This window comes from Electrona antarctica (genome assembly GCF_951216825.1).
Source record: "Electrona antarctica genome assembly, chromosome: 6".
Classification (NCBI taxonomy): Eukaryota; Metazoa; Chordata; class Actinopteri; order Myctophiformes; family Myctophidae; genus Electrona; species Electrona antarctica.
Genome location: NC_136811.1, coordinates 24,054,607 through 24,079,315, shown reverse-complemented (window position 1 = coordinate 24,079,315; position 24,709 = coordinate 24,054,607). Strand labels below are relative to the sequence as shown.

At 41.5% G+C, this 24,709-nt stretch overlaps 2 protein-coding genes across 2 annotated transcripts in view; one reads left to right on the top strand and one right to left on the bottom strand.

Annotated features, from left to right (window-relative positions):
• LOC306924150 (ankyrin repeat and IBR domain-containing protein 1-like) overlaps nt 1-11,553 on the top strand; it is a 56,672-nt gene extending 45,119 nt beyond the window's left edge. Inside the window, exons 18-20 of the mRNA XM_079502521.1 lie at nt 4,374-4,479; nt 5,278-5,321; nt 6,994-11,553. Coding sequence (XP_079358647.1) covers nt 4,374-4,479; nt 5,278-5,321; nt 6,994-7,959 — 1,116 coding nt within the window. The 3' untranslated portion in view covers nt 7,960-11,553. The remainder of the gene's footprint in view (nt 1-4,373; nt 4,480-5,277; nt 5,322-6,993) is intronic.
• A 1,554-nt stretch (nt 11,554-13,107) lies between these two features.
• On the bottom strand, nt 13,108-20,743 carry LOC306925008 (protein lifeguard 1; the record flags this gene model as incomplete). Its single annotated transcript, XM_079503687.1, has 10 exons — nt 13,108-13,547; nt 15,370-15,417; nt 16,030-16,119; nt 16,589-16,676; nt 17,347-17,384; nt 17,538-17,628; nt 18,029-18,082; nt 18,558-18,636; nt 19,122-19,278; nt 20,639-20,743. 10 exons carry the CDS (start codon nt 20,741-20,743, stop codon nt 13,395-13,397), a joined length of 903 nt encoding a protein of 300 aa, XP_079359813.1. The 3' UTR covers nt 13,108-13,394.
• Nucleotides 20,744-24,709: the final 3,966 nt, after the last annotated feature.

Here is a 24,709-nt window from a genome sequence, read left to right as displayed (position 1 = left end):
AAAATGCTTCCGTCTGTGGGGAGGTTCATGGAAAATGGTACCATCATCCCAACATTAAACTGTCCTAACAATAACTCTCATAGAGTTTCTGTCTCGCTAAAGTGGTTAAAACGAACACCAGACCAATAATAATCAAAGCTTGATGACTCTGGCTCAGAGACACTCTACAGATGGCCCTCTCCATGGGTCCTACAATGCCTGTGGATCACTTCATCAGATCTCAATGGCTATGTTTAGAATTGGAATGGGAATGTGTGTTTCCATACACGTTGGTATGTATATCCTGTCAACTGATCTCATAAATTACTTTGGAACTGGCCAACATTCGACTACATTGTATGATAACTTAATAATTCTATTGCATGGGGCGGCAGTGGCTCAGGAGGTATAGTGGCTGTCTTGGAATCCGAACGTTCTATTTTCGATTCCTGGCTAAGTGTCCTTGAGCAAGACACTGAACCTGTAACTGCTCCCGATGAGCAGCTTGGTGTAGAGGGCAGCACGGGTCCATAAAATTGGACCCGATCCGATATAGATCCGGACCCATAGTGGTGTGTGTGTGTGTGTGTGTCAGATGCGCGCGCTCTGTCGGGATTGCGGTGAGAGAGAGAGAGACAAAGCGAGAGAGAGCGAGATCGCTCTCACTCATGTCGAGATGCATGACGAGACCCAGCCCTCGTTGACTGTTCAACAGACAATATGGACTAACCTATTTTTAAAGTTGAAGGGTTTAATATATAAAGCTCGGATCCTCACAGGTAATTTCGGGTAACTGCATTTCAGACGATCCGACCCAGACCCGCGGCAATTTGGAATGGATCCGACCCTGTCCGAGGGACAAGTCAATATTTTGGGCCCGAACCGGCTCTGTTCTCGGTTCGGTTCTCGGGTATTCGGTTCCGGATGGACCCGTGCTGCCCTCTAGCTTGGTGCCTTGCATGGTTTGCATGGTGTGAGAATGGGTGAATGTGAAGTACATTGTAAAGCCGGTTAAAACGGGTGCTATGTGCATATAACAGGTATTTCATACTAGCATGGGGTATGCATTCCCGATTGTCATTGTTCCCAACTTGCATCGTTCCCAAGTAGACCGGTGCCTGACGGGCACAGGTCTAGTTTGCATTTATGTCAGAACTACCATTATATCCACAAGGGGGCACTCGCATACAATTGTCAAGAACAAGCTTACAAAAATGTATCCTGTATTGACATGAAATAACAAGTAGAACCACCTCAGATTGTGTAAAGGGCTGTCCACACCAAGCATAACTATAAATATATTGTTCTTTCTCATTCTAACTCAAGTGGATGGCAGAGTCCACACCATCACCGACACAACGGCAGTGATGAATGATATTGATATGGTTATAGCGCTTGGTTTTGACGATAATGGCTCACTCTGCTATTGTTTATAGTTGCCCACCTGTCCAAAGTCAGCTAAACTCTGCAGTAGTTTATTTGTCCACCAAAATCCTTCATGCTGTTTTGTTTGTCTGGCGTTAAGTCCTATTTAATGTACATTCACCCCGGACAGATAAAACATAATCACGTTGCTCGATTCTTGGGTATTTTGGGTGGGTTTCGATCTTGTGGAATGGAATGTGTTTTGGCTTCTGCCCATGCACTCAATGTAGGCTACACAGCTGTGTATCAACGACGGTCAGCATGAACTGCTTTGGTCGAATTGTCATTATAAATTATTGGTAGTCACACCTACATATCAGTATTTTTACAACTGCGCATTTTCTCCCCAAATTTGACGATTATTCAAGGTTCAACTATGGGTACTTTTGACAGTCCTAATATCCTTTTTGTCTAGTTGGTACATCTTAACCACCTCATCCCTCTGATGATCATCCATATCCCACTGTAACCTCTTCAATAGTAGTAGTTGAGCAGAAGTTGCCAACAAGTACATTACTATGAAACTATGAAAGGGGTCATAGCAGTCCACTATTACAAACTACTTCACTGCCTTACTAAGTTAATACCATTTATGTATGCCCTGTACTATGATGTGAAATTATTTTCACAGCTTGGCAGAAAATGTGGAAAATACTTCCACATTGTTTATTAAAATGTGGGCTGCATTGCACCTCTGTGCCTGGTGCTTCTCTGCATGCATTCCAAACATCCACATGCTCTGCCAAAGGAATCTTCTGACCAGGCCCAGTGCCAGAGCAAATAAACAGGATAGGTTAATTTCATTTTGATGAGGGGGCACACCATGTCACATGCACTGAAAACATGAACTGCACCACACGCAAGGTTTTCATGAATGCAAAGTGCTTTATAAATTAGCATTATATTATGCACAGAAGTTGCGGTTTAAATGGGTTGTACTTTTGTACAACACTGGTCTATTCGACAGCACATACAGTATGTGTACAGTACACTGTACAGTCAGTGTCAACCAGACTACACAGTGTATACTAGTTGCACGACCTGTCTCTCTCATTGATCTGCTCTATGTGCTTATGAATGTACCCTAGCTATTGATTGTGTGACAAATATACAAATTAGAGGTAAAGGTAATGAAAATGGCGTTGCATGTGCATATAGAAAGTTTTTAGACCCTTTCGAGTTTCAGACTGATTCTAAAATGGAATCAAAAGAAAAATCTTATTTATATATAAACTCATGTTGCTATGATTAGGTGATGTAATTATGATGTAAAACAAACGGTGTCAAAACAAACATTAAATTCTCTTTATTGTTAATGGGATTTAATGTTTGTGTTAAACAATTTATTTTATTTTTTAATATACCGTTCTTCTTGGCAGACTCATTCCAGCTCAGCCAGGTTGGATGGGGAGTCAGTGAACAGCTATTTTCAAGTCTCTAGAGAAATCGAGAGAGATTGTGTCATGGCACAATACAATGTTCTGCAGCATTGAAAATGCTTTCAGAGCATAATAGCCTCGATCCTTCTGAAATGGAAGAAGTTCGGAACTACTGACAGCCGTCTTCCTAGTTCCAAACTCCCAGACAAGCTGAGTAACCAGAGATGACGGTTACCTGTCAGACGGGTAACCAAGAACCCGCTGGTCTATAAATGGCGTTCCTTTGTGGAAATGTGAACTTTGCAATAGGACAACCGTCAGTGCAGCACTCCACCAATCAAGCCTCTATGGTAGAGTGGCCAGACGGAAGCCAAAAGGCACGTGACCGACTCTCAGAACATGAATAGCACAATCCTGTGCCATGTTTATAAGATAATTCCCAAGAACACTTGAGGTTGTCATTGGTGCCTTAACCAACTATATGAAGAGTCTGAGTAATTTCAGTTAATTGTATACATTTTCCAAACAAAAGTGTTTTCTTTATAATTTTACAGTATTGTGTGTAGAATGGGTAAAAAAAAGAAAGTCTGAAACATGCGGAAAAACTACTTTCCGTATGCACTGTAAATCTTGACATTCTTTTCATTTTAAACTGTTCTGAAATTTTGAGAAAAGAACTTGCAAAGTAAACTTATTTGATTTACTTCCCCTTTTATGTTGGTTTGACTTTTGTACACATTTGAACCCCAATCTTCACCTTGTCCAATGTTTTACTTTAACACACACCGCCTCGCTGTGTGTGTTGGCCTGGTCTGAAGATGAAAGGAGCTCTTGTCTAAAGCAATTGATGTTTTGAAAGAACATGTGACTTGCACCGGAGTTTAGCCTAAATTACAGCTCTAGAAGTACTACCTCTTGCATTAAATGTGTATTTTGTGTGACTCCAACATGAATAATGCAGCGAGAAAAATATATATTTTGAGATTGTCCCTGATAGTGAACCTGACTAGACTCCCAAGGGAAAAGCTGAATCTGTGGGATGATTACGTGGTTAGAGCATCTGTTGCTATACCACATGAGAGGGACTGCTAGGTCTGATCTAGCAAGCTAGCTTCTTTGTAACAATCACATGCACCTTGATTTGTATGTGACATTTATTGTGCAACCAGTGAAACCAGTTAGTTACTGTTAACAATAACTTTTGTGGCAAGTGTGATTCAGATGAGTTAACTGCTTGATCAAGTATATAGTTACCTGCTCTCCATGGATTCAGGCTTCTTTCCTTCCCTTTGTCCTCTTCTGATGACCTTTCATAATTTAACTGAAAAGTTTTTTTTGTGGACAAATGTCCATCTTTGCTGGACTGAACAATTTGTTGCAGTGTAAGATAGATAACAACCGACCGTTAGGTAATTAGAACACCTGGAGTGGAGTGATACAGAAAGGCAAAAGTCTCTGCTATTAGGAATGTCATGTATCCAATCAAATTACTTGGTTGGAACTATGGGATGAAAACGATTACAAAAAAGTGCTAGTTTATGTTTTCCATTTTATTGGTGATTTTTGATCATTTGACCAATTATTTTGTAGGAGTATGCAGAGTTCCAGTACCGCCGGAGACACCGGCAGAGGAGACGAGGCGACATGTCGAGTCTGCGTAGCAATACTCCTGACCCCGATGACGAGAGCACTCTAGGTACTGGTAGGATTGTGTTTGTCAGTGGTTTGCAACCTTTTCTGGATCAGGGCCCACTTGAAAATCTCAAGTGTTCACTCAATCAATTGAATTCTGGCTTGGATCAGTGGTGGTAGTAGTAGTATACTTTAAGTTCATATCTTTTTATTTTTGGTTTTTAAATATTCATGTTTTATTAAAATATTTGTCTTTCTGTGCCAGTTATTTGGGGACCCACTTGCAATATATCCCCATGGCCCACTAGTAAGCCCTGTTCCACAGGTTGTTGTATGCTCTTCCAAGACAATTATATTATTTAGGAATTGGGGTACATATTATTTTATGTTGATGTTCGCCTTACAGGGAGTGTTAAAAAATAATAATTACTGAAGGCAGAAGCATTTGGGAACTTTTGGGGTAACAATCCAAAAATGTAAAGCACAATTTTATACAGTGCACTTATGAGCAATAGACATCAGTTGTTTATTTAACTCGTGCTCATTACATGCACTGATTACTTGCTTTTGCCCATGGAGTTGAAGATGGATAGGTTTGCACTTGAGAATAAACTATTAGTTTCTGTTTTCAATCCATATCATATAAATTACTCAGTCAATTTTAGATGGGGTTCTCCAGGCAAAATGCTGAATGGCACATTGGAAAATGCCTTGTCAGTTAGCCATTACTTGCTAATGCTGCATTGTTTACTGGAAGGATGATGATTTTCAGAGATTAGCCAATAGTTTCGAGTTACTTCACGACACTGATATACTCCTGTACTGTCTATTGGCAATTTCTCACTTTTGTTCTTTTATACAGATATGCAGGACATTGGAAGTGGACACAGACAAGGTCATCTGACGGTACGTGGATTGTCATCAGTTTCATGTCTCCAAAACGAGGCTTCTGGTAGCCTACATGCTGCCTAACCACACGAACAGTAGTATCTATTATGGGCCCTGTTCTGGGCATGTTATATAATAGACAAGCATTTGGTCAAAATAGCATATCTAGGCTTGTACATAGATACTGCAGTCTGAAGGTATCTGACTGTCGTTTGATATTGAGTAACATTAACGTCTGTGTTTGGAGTTTTCTTTTTCTTTTCTTACTCTTTAGAAATTTGTACTTTTCCCTGCCAGTTAGTGCTTCATATCTACATGAGTAGACAGCTTATTTTTGGAACTCAGTTCTTGTGACCTAAGAATACCCTATGGGATTTCCAATGTAAAAAAAACTGTAGGGTGATAGCGGCCTCTAGCGGGGGGAGTAGCACGTAGTCTCGTTCCTATATGTATTTAAATACACTGAGTCAGCACCGACAACACGGTGCGGTGAGCTGGTGGCGTGCATAGGAGGTGGAGGTGGGATTGGGGGGAGTAGCACATAGTCGTGGTGGATGTCTCGGACGGACCTACAACACTATTGCTGCATTCAGGAGCGCCAGTGAAATGACACACAGGCTGGTGTTGTGGTCGCCATTCATCGTTCAAATGGAGAGAAAAAAAACACCATTTAATATGGCGAAGAAACTGGGGTTCAACATACAGTAACTGGAGTGGGGGGGCATCTCTGAGGCTAGCCTACAGACGGTGGTAATGAATGAAACCAATTTCAAACGGCGCATCTTACAGCGTAGCCTACTGAAAAGTGTTGATTCAAAACAGCTGTAACCAATGAAGCCAGCTACATGCGCATCGCAACGCTGGCGGTAAAAGTTAAACTTTCTCATAGCCCCCTCGCGCATTTTTCTACTTCTCATTAGCAATAAGCTAGCTGTCTGTCTGTCTCTGTCTCTCTGGGGTGTGCGTCTCTGTCTCGTTTGAGAACTGAGTTAAAGTGCCAGTTTTGTTTCTTGGCTGACACAACTGTGGAGAAATATAATATTCTTATATTTTTATATATTTATTAGAATGAATTAGCCTCCTGTGTGAATAGGATGGGATAGGTTAGGTGTACTGTACCCGGAGAGCCAAATATTTTCTGAGGTGGTACTTGGTGAAAAAAGGTTGAGAACCACTGGGGTAGAGGGATAAAAGGAGGGGGACAACTTAGTACTTTAGTACTTTGCAGGCCAAAGAGGGCATCTTTGTGACGTCACTCATCACATGACCCCAAGTTCTAGACCTCCAGCTGTGAACTAGCAGACTGCTGATCTGGTTTGGAGTTACATGTATCTATGTGTACTAAAGTCAGGAGTGAAATGGTGAAAATAATAAGTCGCTGTAACCCCAGTCTATTCTCGGATGTTGATGGAGATGAGGTGCTATTGAGGGACTGTTGAAAACTGAAACTGCTAAATTAAATGAAGACCATTAAAACTCAGACAACACTAACGGATAGGCAGGTTAAATACAAGACCAAAGTCCTTTGCAGAGACCGGGGCCCAGGTCTTATCTTTATTTTTATTTTTTTTACAACCTTCAAGTAGTTGTTTCTGTTAATACATAATAGCTATAGTTAGTTTGCAAATATAAGATTTCTTATTGTCAAATAAAATAACAATTTATTTTTTGTACATTTGTGTGTTACTAGGGTCTCGGTTCTTTGGAGGACGACGATCCCAACATTCTATTGGCCATTCAGCTGTCACTCCAGGAGTCTGGGATGACAGGGGATGGGACCAACCTGGACTTCCTAGCCAATGAAGTATCACTCGGCGCTATCGGCACATCTCTGCCCTCTAGGTTAGAACAGAGCAACCCGAGTGTGGGGGTCCTTCACAGAGCATCTCTGAGCAGCACCGAGCTGTTGGAGCTGGGAGATAACCTGGCAAGACTGGGCAACATCAACATTCCCAGCCCATACTCTGCTGCTGCAGGTATTAACACCGCTGTCCTCTCTCAGTACTGTGACAATCGCCACCGGCCCTTCGGCGGTTCTGTGCCAATGCCGTCGGCGCCGGGTGGTGGCGGCTCATCAACGGGTCTCTTCTCCTCCTCCAGTGATACGTTGGACTCCACCACGTATGGCAGCCAGGACCCTTCCTCATCCTCTGTGTCAGCAACAAACGCCAATCTACTGGGTAACATCATGGCGTGGTTCCACGACATGAACCCCCAAGGCATCACGCTGGTCCCTGCCATCTCCTCTGAAACCGACACAGACGCAGACCTGGGCACACACCACCCAGCCAGGGCAGGTGTTGAAGGATTCTACCCAGAGGAGGAGGAGGAGGAGGAGAAAGGGGTCGATGTGCTTTTGGAAATCCCGAAGCCTCAGGAAGGCATGGTGGACATCTCTTTCTGTCCTCAGAGACTGACTGATCTGGAGGAGAAGGAGGTTGCTGCTGTTGCTACGAGGCCCACACAGTTAGATCTGCTAGGTTTGGACACTGTGTCACTATCGTACATGGCCACCATGGATGCAGGTGGCAAGGATACTGAGCGGGGCAGTGCGAAGGTCTGCAACCGTGTCGACACCCCTACATGTGACACAATGTCCGACCAGCTGCCCAGCAGCAGCTCCTCTGAGTGGGAGGACCAAGTGCACTTGGTGTGATGTGATTGGTTGACTGGGGACAGGGGGGAACACTTTGTGAAGGGCAAAACCACTCTGGAATGCAAAGCAGACTTAACTTTTTCGCTGCTATCTACGTTTATAAACGTAGCTAGGCTATCGGTACCTACTGGGGCTAACTACGCGTACGTTCGTAGGCAACCGTATACTTCATATATGAAAGCAGCGACCGTCAGTTTACCTTTTAGCATTGCTCCGGTTAGTATGGAGATCCTCCGTCCCCACCAGCTATGGTATTTTTAAATCCAGCTCCATTGAGCCTCCATTACAGGATTTTCAAAGCGCTGTATCGCCAAAGGTTCGAGTGCTGTCCATGGTGAGCCGTCGCGCATCCGACAATTGTAAATCATTTGTGAGTTTGTATCGCTTCGCTGAGCACATGTAACTGGTTGTAATGATAGCTAAGGGGTGTGAGCTAACGCGACTGATCACTGTGCTCATAACAAAAGCCCCCACCTCCTTGAATAACCCGGAAAGGAAACTAGGATCGTAGAGTTAGAGTGTACGGGTGGCATTCCTTAGGTGTGCGTATACTGCCACCTAGCGGCAGCGAAAAAGTTAAGGATTATGTATAGATTCAACAGCACTCTGCTGGAATGTATGTGGAAATGAGGAGTTTCCTCACAGGCTAAAAGGTAGGTGGTTGGTTGGACTAGGATCAATTCCTGTTGCAGTTTGCATATCCAGTCTAGAGCGGACAGGGAAATGGCCTGTGTCTCTGCATAATGTGTGTGTGGGTGGGTGGGTGGATGGACATTATTGGATACAGTAGGTGGACTCTAGAGCATATACGAGCACTGAACAGTAAATAGAACCCAGGCTTTCCATAGCTACTGCAGAAAGCCTGGTGACGTGAGGTTAGGGGACGGTAGATAAACTTGCCTAGTGGTGTAGCAGTAGTGCAGAGATCTAGCCAGTACAGTTGTAATCAGATCAGTTTCCTGCATTTACTATCTTATCCACCACCCTGCTGGGGGACTGATGGCTTAGAGATTGCATTGCTGGAAAATGGGGCACTGAAAGAGATTGAGACATTCAAATTGATACAGGATCTGAAAACAAATAGTGTGCTGATTAAAATGTGCAAGTTGCTTTTTCTAAATCTGTAATAGATTAGAAAGTAAGATAAGATATGTAGAAGATTTAGACCTCATGCATATGCAGGTTTGTGTTTTATATTTCTTTTTTTCTTCCACTGGAGTTAAAGGCCTACTGTGTGAGGTCAGGTTTGAGGGTGTTTTTCTTTTCTTTTAGCTGTACCCAGTGGACTTTTATTCTAATGTAAGATATGTACTGTGCAGTCTGAGACATTCTTTCACTCCTGTCCATCTCTGTCTACAATACATTATAGGTGCCAAACACTGAATAGCAAAAGCGTAGTTTGCTATGACCAAGTGGATTCTCTAAAGCAAATTGTGCCTGCTTGCTACAATCCCAATAGTTGACCCAACTAAAATGTAATTGCCTCAAACAGAAAAATGCCATTTTTAGATTAAAGGTGAGAGATTTTTGTCAAAACTCACCACAGTTTAATAAAATGTATACCGGTAGTCACAGTAGGTGCTTAACAGTAATGTATACTGTAGTGTACACACAGTCAATAATGAGCGGGGATTCTTCTATGGAACTGAAAGCTGCTGAAATAGACTTTATTCATGTCAAGGCCTCAATTTCCAGAATGCTGTACTGTCTATGAGCTTCAGAAACAATAAATGCAGCCACGTGGCTGTAGTCACATCAGGGTTGTAGATGAACAGTTTAATCGCTATTTAACGGCATACTCTGGATTACATTGTAGCTGATTTTTGAAGGATTCATTTTGTTATGAACGCACCTGGGAGTGTGGCGCATTTCCAAATGATGAAATGGATTAAATGGACTGCAAGCGGTGCTGCTGTTGGCATAAAACAGGAAAGGCCAGTAAAATATCGAATCAGGTGATCACATTGAACCCTGCAAACTAATTAATGAAGCCTACTTTGTTCAGTCCCTGTAAACTCCTTATGATTAAGCCGCTGTAGGACCCCGCAAATCAATGGGACTGCAGAGCAGTATCATACTTGTTGAAAATATGTATGCGTGTACTGTTCCTCAAAAAACATTGAGAACCCTTGCGTAGATGGTTTTCTACACAATTAATCACAGTGCCTTTATGTCAATCACTTTTTTAAATTATTGCTACTTTTATTGTGCTTATTTAAAATGTAATTATTTGGTGTATACAAAAAAAAACACCTTAACCTAAGATTATTTCTCTAACGTCAAGCTAACCAATGTCCAAATGTGACATTTAAACATTTTAGTTTCCCAACAATATTTGTAGCCTGAGTGTCTTTGAGATTTTGTTCTGTCTTCAAAAGGTGTTAATATAGAACACAATTTGTACCTGTATTGTGGGTAGCAGTTGGTTAATCCACCACATTCTGAAACATGTAAAATAGTTGTATTTCTTTCTCATTGTGAAGTAGGGCTTCTTCACATTGGTAATTATTATACAGTACAATTGGTTCGTCTGTACTTTAGAAACTAAAACTTGTGGGTATTTGTGTACAAGCTTATCTTAGCTGAAGGTGTTAAAACTGAAGAAAGACGCCCTATAAATTAGTTATTTCCTTAATGTTCAGAATAAGGATATAGAAAACTATTGATTCATTGTCTACAAAGTATGTGGAATACGTAAGTAAGATCAATATTTGTAAGTTTCAATTGATTTAATTTCCTCCCCGGGCTGATACCTGACTGTACTGTTCTTTTCATCTCTCATCATGAACACTAGTAATTCTAATGTACAGTGTTGACTGTTGAAATGTGTCTTTGAAATTGTGAAGCTGTGAGTGCCATACGGTTATGCTTAATTAATACTTTGTTATACGACAGTAGCAGATCTACAACCTCAAAATGCATGGCAAACTTGTAGATCAGCTATATTCGGCGTACAGCACCGTCATAAAACAAAGTATAAATCAGGCTTTAGTGGATCTAGGTTTGTTGGAGTTAAGTTATGTAAACTGGTTTGTTAAGTGGTGGAGTCGGCTAACAAAAATATTTTGTCGTTTTTTTTCTCTAAGGGGCCGTGTCCACCGGGGCGTTTTTTTCCTGGCTGAAATCACATCGCCTAAAAACATACCCAAACGCCCAAGTTGAAAATATTTGAGCTCGGCAAGCAAAGACAAAAACGGCACACGTGAACGCTGAAAAGCTCAGTGCCTCGTCAAGCTGCTGGGGTTTCCAAAAACATGGCACTCCCATTGTTAACAATTAAAAACATATGCTGTGTTCAGGAAAAAATTAAAATAAACGTTTTGTGGACACAGCCCCCCAACAGTATGCTGTGCATGAAATGGGTACAAACTACATTCATATTTTCCTTTGCATTTCACTTCCAATGTTCAGGTGATTTATTTTTAAATGGAAAACACATTTTATAACACATGGAGATTTTCTATTGTAAAGCAACTAATCCTTGAAATGCTATTTGCACTTTCATAGCCTATACTTGATACATTCCCTCTTTATATGAAAGAAAAATGTTTGTGTGACGATGCCAATAAACTACGAGTTGAATTTGACTTTTAAGTGGTCTATTGGTGCTCTGATTAAAAAACAAACAAACCATTTATTATTTACCCATTCAGATGTCCAGTTAAAATCCACATTTTAATAATATGCACAGAAATAAGCAACAAATTATTAATGTTACTGTTGTCACGGAAACGGTGAGTGGTGTGACGTCGGGCCACGACGTCATGCTACCCTATAAAATCTGACGCAGAACGATCAGAGTTTTGTGTGTTCCATGGGTAACTCAGAAGTATCACATCGACGAGACTAGCTAAGTGTACCAGTGCCAGGCAAGACCAGCGAAGTGTGCCAACTAGCAAGAAGGAGATCGACTTAGAAGTGCCGGATCAAAAGCACCATATAAAGATAATATATAATCAATCACCAGTACAAAAAGAGGTACCCATATCAACAACTTGGGCTCAAGCCTTAGACTCCCTCCTACAAGCTTACACCACGTACAGCCCTTTGACAGCTGCCTATATAGGAAATCGTATCTACAGTTACTATTTACTGAAGCTTCTGTAGTCCATAGAGCTCACTCTGTTGAATATCAACAAACATAACAGATGTGCAATCTATTTTTAAAGTTTAACAGTACACAACAATATTCAGTAACACTTGGTGCAGCATTGCCTTGTTTGATATGTTTTTGAGTGATGTAAACCACTCCTACAACTGGCTTTGTTAGTGCAGAAAAAATGAGCATGGTTGCTATGTTCACCCGGGTGGTGTAAACCACTCCTACAACTGGCTTTGTTAGTCTGTGCTCAAAAAATAAGCATGGTTGCTATGTTCACCCTGTTCACCCGGGTGTGATTTCATTACGTCAGACAGGCTATATAAGACCTTACACCACTCAGTTCACACGGGTGTGATTTTTTCTTTATGGAGCGATGGTACTCGGCAATGCCCAGAATCAGTGCTTATTGCCAGATAAAAGACCGGTGTGTGAAGGTTGCAAACAGGGACATAGGTTGGAAAGCTTGATACATTCCAACCCTGTCCCCAATATTGCTGTGATAGTCTGAGGTGCTGCTAGCTCCCATCTCAATAGGAAAGGTCACTCACTGTACAGAAATTAAATGCTCTCAAACTACCACTTCAATTCATCTTTAAAGGACCACTTCACCACTTTTCAACCTATCTTCATATAATAGGTCCTCACTAATAATCATGATAAAATGGCACGATTTTTTTCTACTCAGTCTGTGTCTCATAGGAGGGCTGTGGGCAGTTTAGAAACCGTCTTCCAGTGACATCATTAGGCAGATTCTTTTTTAAACAAGATCTTTTTACAAAAATGTTTAGATTTTCATTATCGTGAGAACGATTGCAACTTTTCAGGACTAGAAAGCCTGCAGTTTTTATTAGCTTGTATTCCCCATCGATGATGTCACTGGAAGACGGTTTCTGAACTGCCACAGCCCTCGTATGAGAGACAGACCGAGTAGAAAAAAATTGCGCCATTTTTTCAAGATTATTAGTGAGGACCTATTATATGAAGATAGGTTGAAAAGTGGTGAAGTGGTCCTTTAAGGGTGATTTATACTTAGTCGCGTGCCAGTGTCACACATTGGAAATAGCCGATCTACAATCTTGCTTTATGCGCCTGTAGATAGGCAGTTTCAGTTTTACTTCTCTGCAGTCTGCAGACCGTTCCCAACAGATTAAGCCTAATTCGTAACTGATTATATATATAATTTGATTTCAGTTGAGCGATCATGTCCTTTTTTTGAAGTAACTGATGATAATAATTAATAATAAGGCGACAAAGTATGAATTGTCCCTAAATGGGGAAGCAAAGTGATTCAAGTAGAAAGTGATAAGCAGCATGTGCAAAACAAGACATCCTTTCAGCGACAGAGGCCAATGAGCTGCAGCAGGAGAAGAAACAGTGAGGTGACGTCCAGATACAGGTTGAGAGCAGCAAATATGTACTCCTCAGCAGAGAGTGAGTACTTTTTGTGTTTCCCTCCCAGAATAAGCTGAGTATCCATCACCAAGTACTAGAGAGTAGAGAGAGAGAGAGTTAGACTTCACACAGTGGGGTAGGGATAGGTCTACAAGTACCCCATGCCTTGGGGGTACTTTAGCAGCTTGTACAACTGTACATGGTTGAAGATTTATTAAAATGTATTTCGCAAATTATAAGAAAATATCAGTTTTCAGCAGGTTTAACCTATTACATGATGGGAAGAGGTCATGATCATGCGTTTCAAAACCAATACATCCATGGTCAAATATGCACCCAAGTGCACAAACATGGATAAATGATGTTGCTGTTGCTTTCATTCTCACTACAGTCATGGTTTGGATGACACTTGATTGACAAGAAAGCATCCAATACACCACAGACAATTCCATTATCAAACAACACTGTGCCCTGTCCTGTCGATGATATATCGGATAACAAATTCAGGAGAATCATCAAAATACATGAGTGAGGGTACAATCGGTATGGTAAAACGGCTCAAGAGGTACAGTACATGGGACAAAAAAGGTTGGGCACCTGAGTAGAAAACAGATAAGATGAGATCAGATATTTCCACAGCGTGCACGTGTGACATCGTAACAAATGAACACTGTTGTCCAAGGGATAAGATTTACTATAGACTCATTTCCAGACAACGTCACACTGATAAGAACCTGCATGCGCCCGCAGGTTGGGGGCAAAAGAAAGCGATCGTTCATTAGATGCACTGTAATAGACAGCACTGACGTGTAAAAATGCATCCCATCAAACTTTCAGATGCTGTTTTCCTCCAAGTTTAAGGTGGATGTTTACTCTTTAGTTTACTGTGATCTCTCGCTCTTAAAATATATACCTCTTGGTTTGTGTTGTGTCAACTTGTGTGTAAACAACAATAGCGATTTTCAAAGCATTTGTCCCCCAAACTCCACCTGCAGTTGCAGACGCAGAGGGAGCGCTTCCTATGATCACGGCTGCTTAATCGTGCAGCTGTAGCCCCTCAAACCTCCGCCATGCGAAGGTGTTGCGCACAGAGCTACGGTCAAGAACAGCAGACCTCCAAGCTCACGGCGGCTCCACTCCTGTCTACATGTCGAAGTGTCCTTAGGCAAGACACTGAACCCCGCATTGCCTCCAGTGGTTGCCACCAATGACCACCATTGGTGTGTGAATGTGGGAAGTGTGGACGCTGGCGTTGACTGTTCGCCGCTTCACCTCCCAATGTATGAATGAATGGACCATTGTAAAGCGCTTTGAGTAAGCACATAGTGCATAGAAAAGCGCTATAAAATTGGAATCCATTATTATTATTCATTTATTATTAATATTGATTAGATGAAACCGGCACCTGCTCGTGCAGTCTCAATGTTTGTAAGCAAGAAACCCTCAAGGTCAAGTTTATGACCCAAACTGGGCAATTCATAAGAACAGCGGGTGGGGTATGTACAAGAGAGAAGAGATGGTATGCTGACAATCAGTTCAAAGAATAAGTTAAAACATTTAAAAACAGGCAAATAATTGTTACACTGTACGTAACGTCAGCTGTGACTTGCTTGTTGACAGCCTGTTCAGCTGTGTGTGTGTGTGTGTGTGTGTGTGTGTGTGTGTGTGTGTGTGTGTACTGTGTAGTCCTAGTTTGTTCCACATTTTCTGTTAATGCCACAGGCCCGCAGAGATCTACTGTGGCTATGAAAATGTAGACCGCTGCTGTTCAGTGCATAATTGAAATTAAAGGGCACCACAGCTCAACTGGCACTCTGGCAGTATACCTCTCTGTATGTTATTGTTCTATTGAAATAGTAATTTTTTATCTTGATCGTGTGGAAAGGGATTCTGTGTAGATTTTATAGTTTACTTACCAGGGAGAATAACAAGGTTCCAAGGCAGGCATATGTAATGTAAAGATACTGTTGAAAGAGATGGAGACACAAAACAAAGGGTTAGTTAGGGTTTCTTCCAACCAATGATAAATTAGATCTCTAACTCAGTATCAGACTTATGGTTTAATGACACGTTCAAAGGTAAATGAGTAAATGATTAATTACCACATTGTTGTACATAACTAATCAGAGTAGAAGGACAAGACTGATTGACTGCCTTTGAAAGCTGGTCTCAAGACCTTTCATTCTGTTTCCTAGATGCTGTATGCTACCACTGAAGTTATTATTATAATTTGTTTCCTCTAGGTTTATATCAGTATAGTATAAAAACTATGTGGATGTTGATCAACTAGCTAGGCATGATCTTACATTAGAACTATTTAATACCGTATTCATTGAAAGAAATGGATCACCAAAGCTCTGAATATAATAACTAATTTGGGGAATAATGTCAGTCAAGTGTAATTTTGTATATTGTGCAAGAAGACTGGGCTCTGTTCAAATCACTTAGTACTGTATACTAGTATGCCAAATTACTTTTTTGTGTGTCTAAGGTATCCACATGACAACAACGATATACTGTAGTGTGTTGCTACAGCCTCAACATAGGGCACTCTCCCAGAAAGTGGATAGATTTACCTGGGATCGCATGATTCCACAAAGCAATGCAAAGGACATCATGGTCCAGAAAAACACCCAAAGACATCCGTAGGCTGCAGTGAAGTCCACCTGGGGGGGAGGGACAAAAAGTGATTGAATATGACGAGCAGCTAAAACAGGAAATGTAAACCGAATGTCTCTCATTAAAACTCGTCATTGTCATAAAGGCGAGGGCACACAAGGTCCTCTGCATTGCAGCTGTACTGTGCAGCTCTGCAGAGTGCTATATCATGGAGGGGCATACTCGCACTGCAGTTCAGTACATATCCTTCTAGACGACAGTTCAAGGGAGAACACATATTCGGTGCTTAAGCGTTTGAATAAGTCAGTTGCCTTGTTGTATTGAATTTAATAGAATAAACTGTGAGCAATGAATGAATGACAAAACTTCAGACCCAAAACACTTTGTATGTAACAATTGTATGACATAATGCATAGCAAATTAACCATTTATTTATTTATTTAGTCTACATAAATAAAAGCAACCCTGGATTGTCTTGCATTTAAACTAACTAATATATTATGTGAGATAACTTACTTTTGACTGCATAGCAAACACTGTTAGACTGAAGGACACCAGTGCAGTGGCCCCCACAGCCCACATAACAGCCTCAGCTTCAAAGAATCTGCACAGATAGATAAACACATATACTGCCAATGGAATCCAAAAGTGTCATGCTTACAGTACAGTCACCATGTAGCATGGCACATGTATAATAGAGTACTGCTGTAATGTTACCCCAAAAGGAAAAGCACAATTCTGCTCATGATGATAGTGATAGTGTGCCAGCGACTTGCTGAAATTGTGTAATGTGTTGTGTTCTTGTCATATCACGGAAAGGTTCCGTTCAATATGCCAAAAATATGCTAATTGGGATGAGTTATTATATTCTGATTCTGTTCCCTAGGCACAAATCAGACTCTGTCTATAAATAATTACACTGAAATCTTTGGTGTTTATGAAGTTAGCAAATGTGTTTTACTGTGGTTTTCTGACAGTGCTCCTACTTCTGTTCTCAGTGAATATTCACTTGAGGTTTACAATGAAATATATTTTGTCTTTATTAGTATTGAGCACCCGTACAAGCTTAGCTTTTAAGTGTGAACGCAACACAAATACGTAATATCTCTATACACCAGGAAAAAGCGATATAGCTTTAATCAGATTTAATAGTTCCATGTGTTTCATGGGAAAACTATCACAGCCATACGGGCCATCTGGGCTTTGTTGTTTTCTGTGTTTGTTCATCTGTATCAAAGTAATGGGTTGTCCAAGGAGGCATTCTACATACTCACACTGCCACAGATCCAAGCATCAGGCCCTCCACGACGGTCTGGAAGACCAAGAGATAGAGATGGATTGGACAGAGAAAAGGGACAATACCACAGAAAACAAATGCATTTCAAAAGAACCTAGGAACGCAGTGAAGTAGAGCAGGTGTGGTGGGGTTTAATTTGATGCCTGGCTGGTGCTGGCTGGTACTCACAAACAAGCCCAGGGCAATGAAATTGAGGGGGACTCGACGTCGGAGGTTGTCACAGCAGGACAAGGCCAAGATGAGTACGAACACACACACCCTGTTTCACAGGGAATATAGAGTGCCTCGTAAATAGGAAATAAAGAGGGTGTAAAGTGAAGAAACACTGCTCAAATCTTTTATTTCTAGAGTGCATTATTTATGTATACTGTATACTAGCGGCTACTGCAGACAGAAATAAGAACACAGAGGCAGTCCAAGGTGTTCCCCGTGGTTTTCAAAGGATGATGTTTTCATTTGGATAATTTACTGATGTGTGGTTGTGTGTGCTGTGTGCTGTGTGCTGTGTGTGTGTGTGTGTGTGTGTGTGTGTGTGTGTGTGTGTGTGTGTGTGTGTGTGTGTGTGTGTGTGTGTGTGTGTGCGTGTGCGTGTGCGTGTGCGTGCGTGCCAGAATCATACTGAGTATAACTAGATGTGTTGATTTGTTGTGATTGCTTACATCATGACAGAGGTGAACCAGGAGCTGGACCATGCAAATTCCCTGAGGGGTTCCCTGCAAATCAGTGAAAGGAAGAGATTGTGAGAGCTAGGGATACAGTTTTATAGAAGCAGCATTTATATTATAGACCGTTGCAATGTTTTATTTATTTATTATTATTAAATATTAACAGAGGACAGTGCATTGTGCACATGGGAGCCATGTACAATTTACGATAAAGAAGTACAGGACTTGCTTTCGACCACATACATTATACTGAACCCATAAAGCTTTCAAAGTACTGCAGAGTGAAAGCACATTAGGGCAGCAATGGTCATTCATTCTCTACAGCCGAGGTAGGGAACCATGCCCGGTACTTGGTGATCTGAGAGAGCATTTTATACAGAATGTCCTGACTTGTGGTAATGTGATGTTGAATTGGTGCTGTATACATGGGAACAGGCTAGACTGAGGCTAGGCAGATGAAGTTCATACTGACTGGAATCATGTAATGTGGTTTATTTTCTTCCCCTGTGCAATGATGACTCACCAATAGAGAAAGGCACAGATAATCCCAACAGTCACCAGAAGCTGCATCATCAAGGTTAGATAGACCTTCCTTATGAAAGCTGTTAGATAGATAGACAGATAAGGGGGGGGGGGGGGGGGGGACTCGGATGAAAGCAGATTGAAACAGAAAAAGTAAGAACACATACAAGAAGCCAGATAGACAGAGACACAGCATTATGGAGGCAGCAGACTCTGTTGTTTATGCCACAAAGCATTTGAGAGTTGTTTCTATTTTCATTTAATTCACTGGTCCTCTTGTAAATGAAGTGTGCTGTGTGGGAGGTGAAGAGGAGGGCGAGGGCAGGATGCAGCACAGAGCAACCAACTTTCAATTTCAAATCAATTTCAAGAAAACATTCAAAAGCAAATGAGGGAGTAAATAGAGATTATTCATGTCCAGCTGTAGCCGAACGAACAGACGCGAGCACATATGCAAACTCACAGACAAAAAGACATGCATGCATGGATTGCCACTGTCTCCATCCATCTCCCTTCCTCTTTCTCACACTCCCTATTCCCAGAGCGGGGATCTCTCCTTTCTCACCTCTCCTTACACCACCATCACTGAAGCAGTTTTCATCCTCGGATATTCCAAAGTCTTCATAGTCGACTGGTGGGGCTTCAGTAAAGTGACCGTCTCCTGCTGTACGGTTATCATAGGGACCAGCGGGAGAGACGACGGAGATGTTCCCCTTCCCAACCTCGTCAAAGATAAACAAAGCTGATTTTCAGATAACTACTAAATAACTAAAATTAATGTAAGGTTACAGCACGAAAATACCACCTTTAACTCGGTCTCCATCACTGCCCTTTTTTTCTTTTTTTGAGGGGTGCTAGCCCCTTCTATATTCAGCTATTAGTGTAGATTTCCGTCTTACACAAACATTAAATTCCCATTGACAATTAATGGAGAACTTACGTCATATGTGAACGAGCAAATCGGTTATTCTGAGGGGAGCTAGCCCCTCCTATATACAGGTTTAATGTTTGTCTTTAGTTCAATGTTTGTTTTGTAAACGCCATTGACAATGAAGGGAAAATGTACGTCATAATGTGCCTCATGTCATATTGTCTCTTTATTGTTAATGGCGTGTAATGTTTGTGTTGGCACCGTTTATTTTACATCACCATTACATCACCTAATCAATATGAGTTAGACTTTAATATATTAGCGCCCCTCACTTCACAGGGGTGTGATTTTTGTCCTACACAAACATTAAATTCCCATTGACAATGAATGGAGAAAGTACGTCATATGTGGCCGAGCAAATCGACATGTTACGTCATGATGATGTACGATGATAAGAGCCAATTTAGTCGTTATGCAAATTAATTCCTCCCCACACATTTCTGTCTCGTCACTGCTGTTGTATCCTAGTGACTCACCTGCTAGTGAGGAGGTACCACTGGGAGGACGTGGAACCTTCCTTATGCCGCCTAACACTCCCTAGATGGTACCGCCCCACCTCATAGGAGTACATGCAATGACCAATATCACCCTCCTAACACTCCCTAGATGGTACCGCCCCACCTCATAGGAGTACATGCAATGACCAATATCACCCTCCTAACACTCCCTAGATGGTACCGCCCCACCTCATAGGAGTACATGCAATGACCAATATCACCCTCCTAACACTCCCTAGATGGTACCGCCCCACCTCATAGGAGTACATGCAATGACCAATATCACCCTCCTAACACTCCCTAGATGGTACCGCCCCACCTCATAGGAGTACATGCAATGACCAATATCACCCTCCTAACACTCCCTAGATGGTACCCCCCCACCTCATAGGAGTACATGCAATGACTATCACCCTCCCCCGAACAAGGGCCAATTGTGACGCCTGACAAAGCCGGTTGCACCACGGTGGATTCGAACCCACAGCCTCCGTGGTGGTGGGCACTGCAGGGATTACCACTGCCCCACCTGAGCACCCATCCAGTACGGACTATTGACTGCATTCAGTTTGAAATAGTTGTACATTGTTTTTTGCTGAAAGATTAGTTTAAACTACATCAGAAGCTTGATTAATATGTTGAACCAGAACTACTAACCTGGTAACTTGGCACTGCAGGATAAGGGCCCTGGGGACCATAATCCTGGGCATTATAAGGTGGCGGACGAGGCCCATGGTCACCGCTGCTATTAGTTTTGTCCATTCTACCTGGAGTTCAAGTGGAATGTTTCATAAATTAGAAATATATATAGAAGAGCTGACACAGTACAGATGTGAGTACAGTATGTGTGTTAGTTTAGTGATAAGAGACATCTTAATGAGGAGAAAGGTAATAACCCTGCATTATGGTCATCGATTTGCAACCAGAACAATGTCAAATTAATTAAAAAATGTGATTAATACAAACATATTCAGTTATTATTCTGGTAAAGATTCCAATTCACAAGATGTTATGGCATACAAATACCTACAAATGGATGACAGCTTAAACATGTCAGTTTGTATGCTGCAGTAATTTCAGATATTTAACAGAGAGTGCAGGTTTTTTCCTTCCATTTATGGCCTTGACGCCCATTGGAAACTACATTGCTGTTTTATGTGCGGATAAAAATACACTATTAGTCTGTGAGGAAATTTAATTATCATCAAGAAGGAGAGGTGAGGAATGATAATCTATGGTCAGGTACAGTAGGCTATTTGAGTAACAAAATTGCTTTTGGCAATTAATAAGTCGATTTGAGGAAGATAAAATGCCAGTAAATGTCACATAAACAGTAACTGCCCGTGACTACACTGACAGGGAAGCCTAAAGCATAATAGTGTCATTGCATTGCCATGTAAACTGTATGACAGAAATTATAGCATTAGCAAGGAAGAGCTGGTGAATGCCTTTAATTTCCTTGTCACTATGCGTATTAGCATAGCTACCGATCAGTGATGTTTACACTGTACCACATACAATAAAAACGTATGATGTTCAGAACTGGGTAAAACATATTATTCAAATTTTAACATCAGGAGCGTTTGACATATTGTATACTTGAACTTGAAGGCACCTTTTCCTTGAACAGCACTGCAGATGGACTCATCACATGAGAGATAACATTTCACAAGTCTTCAAAATGAGTTCAGCTAGTAGTCGATCCAGGTTTTGTTCAACAATTCTAATTCACTTACCTCTAGTGCGTGATGTCCAGGAATCTGCTGGGCTGCGCTTCCTGTAGTGTTGGTTCCCCTTCGGGGCAAAGTCTACCTGCTATCAGCCTGTTCCCACGGAGACAGGACTTTGGCTCCAGGGGAAAAAGGATGTATCCCTCATTAGGCTCAGTGGGACGTTCAAATGAAGTTCAGGACACCCCCCACTCACCCGCCCTTTTATAAATGAATTATCTTTTTTTATTCTTCCTTCTACCATTGATCCATAAGCCTTAATATTTAATATGGGAATGTTCATACGCCTCAATAACGAGTTTTACTTTTTATATCCTGTAATTATACATACTTATGAATCATTCTTCTTCTCTGTGTTCTCTATGTGATAAGGGGCACTAAAGGCAATTATATTCCAATGGCACGGTTGGCACCTTTCAAACTGTGTCAGTGTCACATGACCTTCATGGCTCACCTTTGTTAATCATTGATGGGAACTAGCCCAGTAAATCATCCAGGGATGGAGGAATATTCCACAGTTAAAAAGCAATGGCTGATAATAGCAAAATACTTACTTTGTGTGATGAAAATAATCATACAATATATGATCAACCCTTTTAATTTAAGGACCCTCAGTTGATAACATTATGCCATGGATCCCCATTTGATAACTTTTTTCCTTTTCTATTTTTCTCTTTTATCTCTAGGACCCCAATATCCACTGTAAGACTGTAACTCTGAGTCTACAAATGGAACCAAATGGACAAGTCCATTGTACACTCTCAGAGTTACAGACGCAAAAAGGTCCATTTGGACCCCCTGGTTGTCCCCAGACCCAATATGAACATGAATGAACACATCTTTCTTAATGGAGAATCATCATTGGAAGGAATGCTCTTAAGGGGCAATGAAACCCCCAGTACAATTTCCTCTCTGCCCATATCCCACTATAGTGCAAGTCCTTCTTTCAAGTGAAATCACATTAAAGGGTCAGGACACCCCCCCTCGGAATTTATTTGATCAGAATTCAGATATGAGAAGAAACATCTAAAGTAGGCGTGGTTATCCGTTGTGGGGGAGATGGAGCGGAGTGGAGCGTGCATATCATTATAATCTGTATCGATGCCATCATGCCACAGAAAAGCTGTCTGCTGCACGGACTCGGAGGAAATGCAAATTCTGAAAACAAAAATTAAAACTAGCTAACTAACTAACTAGCCGAAAACGAACTAACTGTTGCAGGTGTACAGTAAGAACTAAGAATACAGATTCCACATGTCATATTACCCCTAAAACGTATAAGTCGTATAAAAACAAGCCCCCCGAGATTAGTAGCCAGGGACTAATTGGCTGCCGTGCTGTGAGCTCTTTTGCCTGGGGGGGCTGTGTGTGTTTTCAACTGTTGTTATTATATTTTGAGACTTTGGCAATGTGAACGTACTGCATTTTCTTTTCTCATGCCAATAAAGCTCCTTTGAATTGAATAATTGAAATTAATATGAATTGTGTGCACAGTACACACACACACACACACACATAGTTGCGCAAACAACTGCTGCCCTGGCAAAACTCAAGCCCATATGGAAAGACAAAAACATCAGTCTGGCATCAAAGGTGAGACTACTGCGATCACTTGTCATGTCAATCCTTCTTTACGCTTGTGAAACTTGGACCCTTACAGCTGAGCTACAGAGGAGAATACAGAGCATGGAGAGGAGATGCTACAGAAGACTCATGGGTATCTCCTACACCCAACATGTCACAAACGAGGAAGTACGGCAAAAGATCAGCCAAGCCATCGGCCCACATGATGACCTTCTGACAACTGTCATGAAGCGTAAACTGAGATGGTATGGACACATCACCAGATCCTCAGGCCTTGCAAAGACCATCCTGCAAGGCACTGTACGAGGTGGCAGGACAAGAGGGAGACAATAGAAAAGATGGGAAGATAACATCGGAGAATGGACTCACTTGAAACTCAGTGAGGCAATGAGAGCTGCCGAGGACAGAGAGGGATGGAGAGAGCTGGTCAACAGATCGTCTGTGGTGCCCCAACGACCCTCCGGGGTTACGGGATAGGTGAGGTGAGTACTAAATGAAGATAATACAGAACATGACTCATTTGTAGAGGTCTACTATCACATCAGTTAATTCATGGGAATCAATTTACAACTCAAACATTGTGTTCAATCAATGAAAATGACCCTTGGTTAATACATTTTCAGATAAAATAGTAATCAACTATTAATAATTATTGTTGGAGAAATTCTATACATTTCTGTGTATGGTAATCATAATGCAGATAACAGCAGGACACTCAAGCACCCACTGAGTCCTTTAGAAGGCATTCCAACATCTTGACAAGTGATCGATATAAATAATATAAATCTCCTGGCATGGAACCAACAGCCAGATCCTGCCATTGAGTTTTCACTCAGAAGTAACAGAGTTCATGGAACAGTTTATTTTTTTGTCTCCACAAAATCATTCCAATGCATTTTAAATGCTGCACAAGCAATTGCTTCATGCATCATTTTCCATCAATAATTTGACTATTTCACAGCATTTCAAATGTGTGTGTACGTTTATTATAAAGTGGTCTCATATGAAAACAGCATATAGACTTACAGTCAACAAACACTGGAGGGCACTAGTCTCCAGTGCATCTCCCACTAATTTCTCTGATTGGATTGTGCATCATTTATCCCCATATCCTCCTCTGCTACCACTAAAGCCTGATTTATATTTACTTGCGTCTGTGTCATGCACCAAAAATAGCAGATCTACGAGCACACAATGCGTCACCCTGCAACACGTTGTGAGCTTGTAGACCAGCTATTGTCGGTGCGAGACACGATCTGTCTGCACTGCAGTATAAATTAGTATAAATTAGGCTTGAAGTACCCAGAGAGCTCGCTGCACTGTGTTGGATCAAATCTATTTTTCTTTCATCACACTGCTCTTTTCATTTCTGTCACTGAAGTTATAATATGGAGGTGGAGAACTGACAAACTCA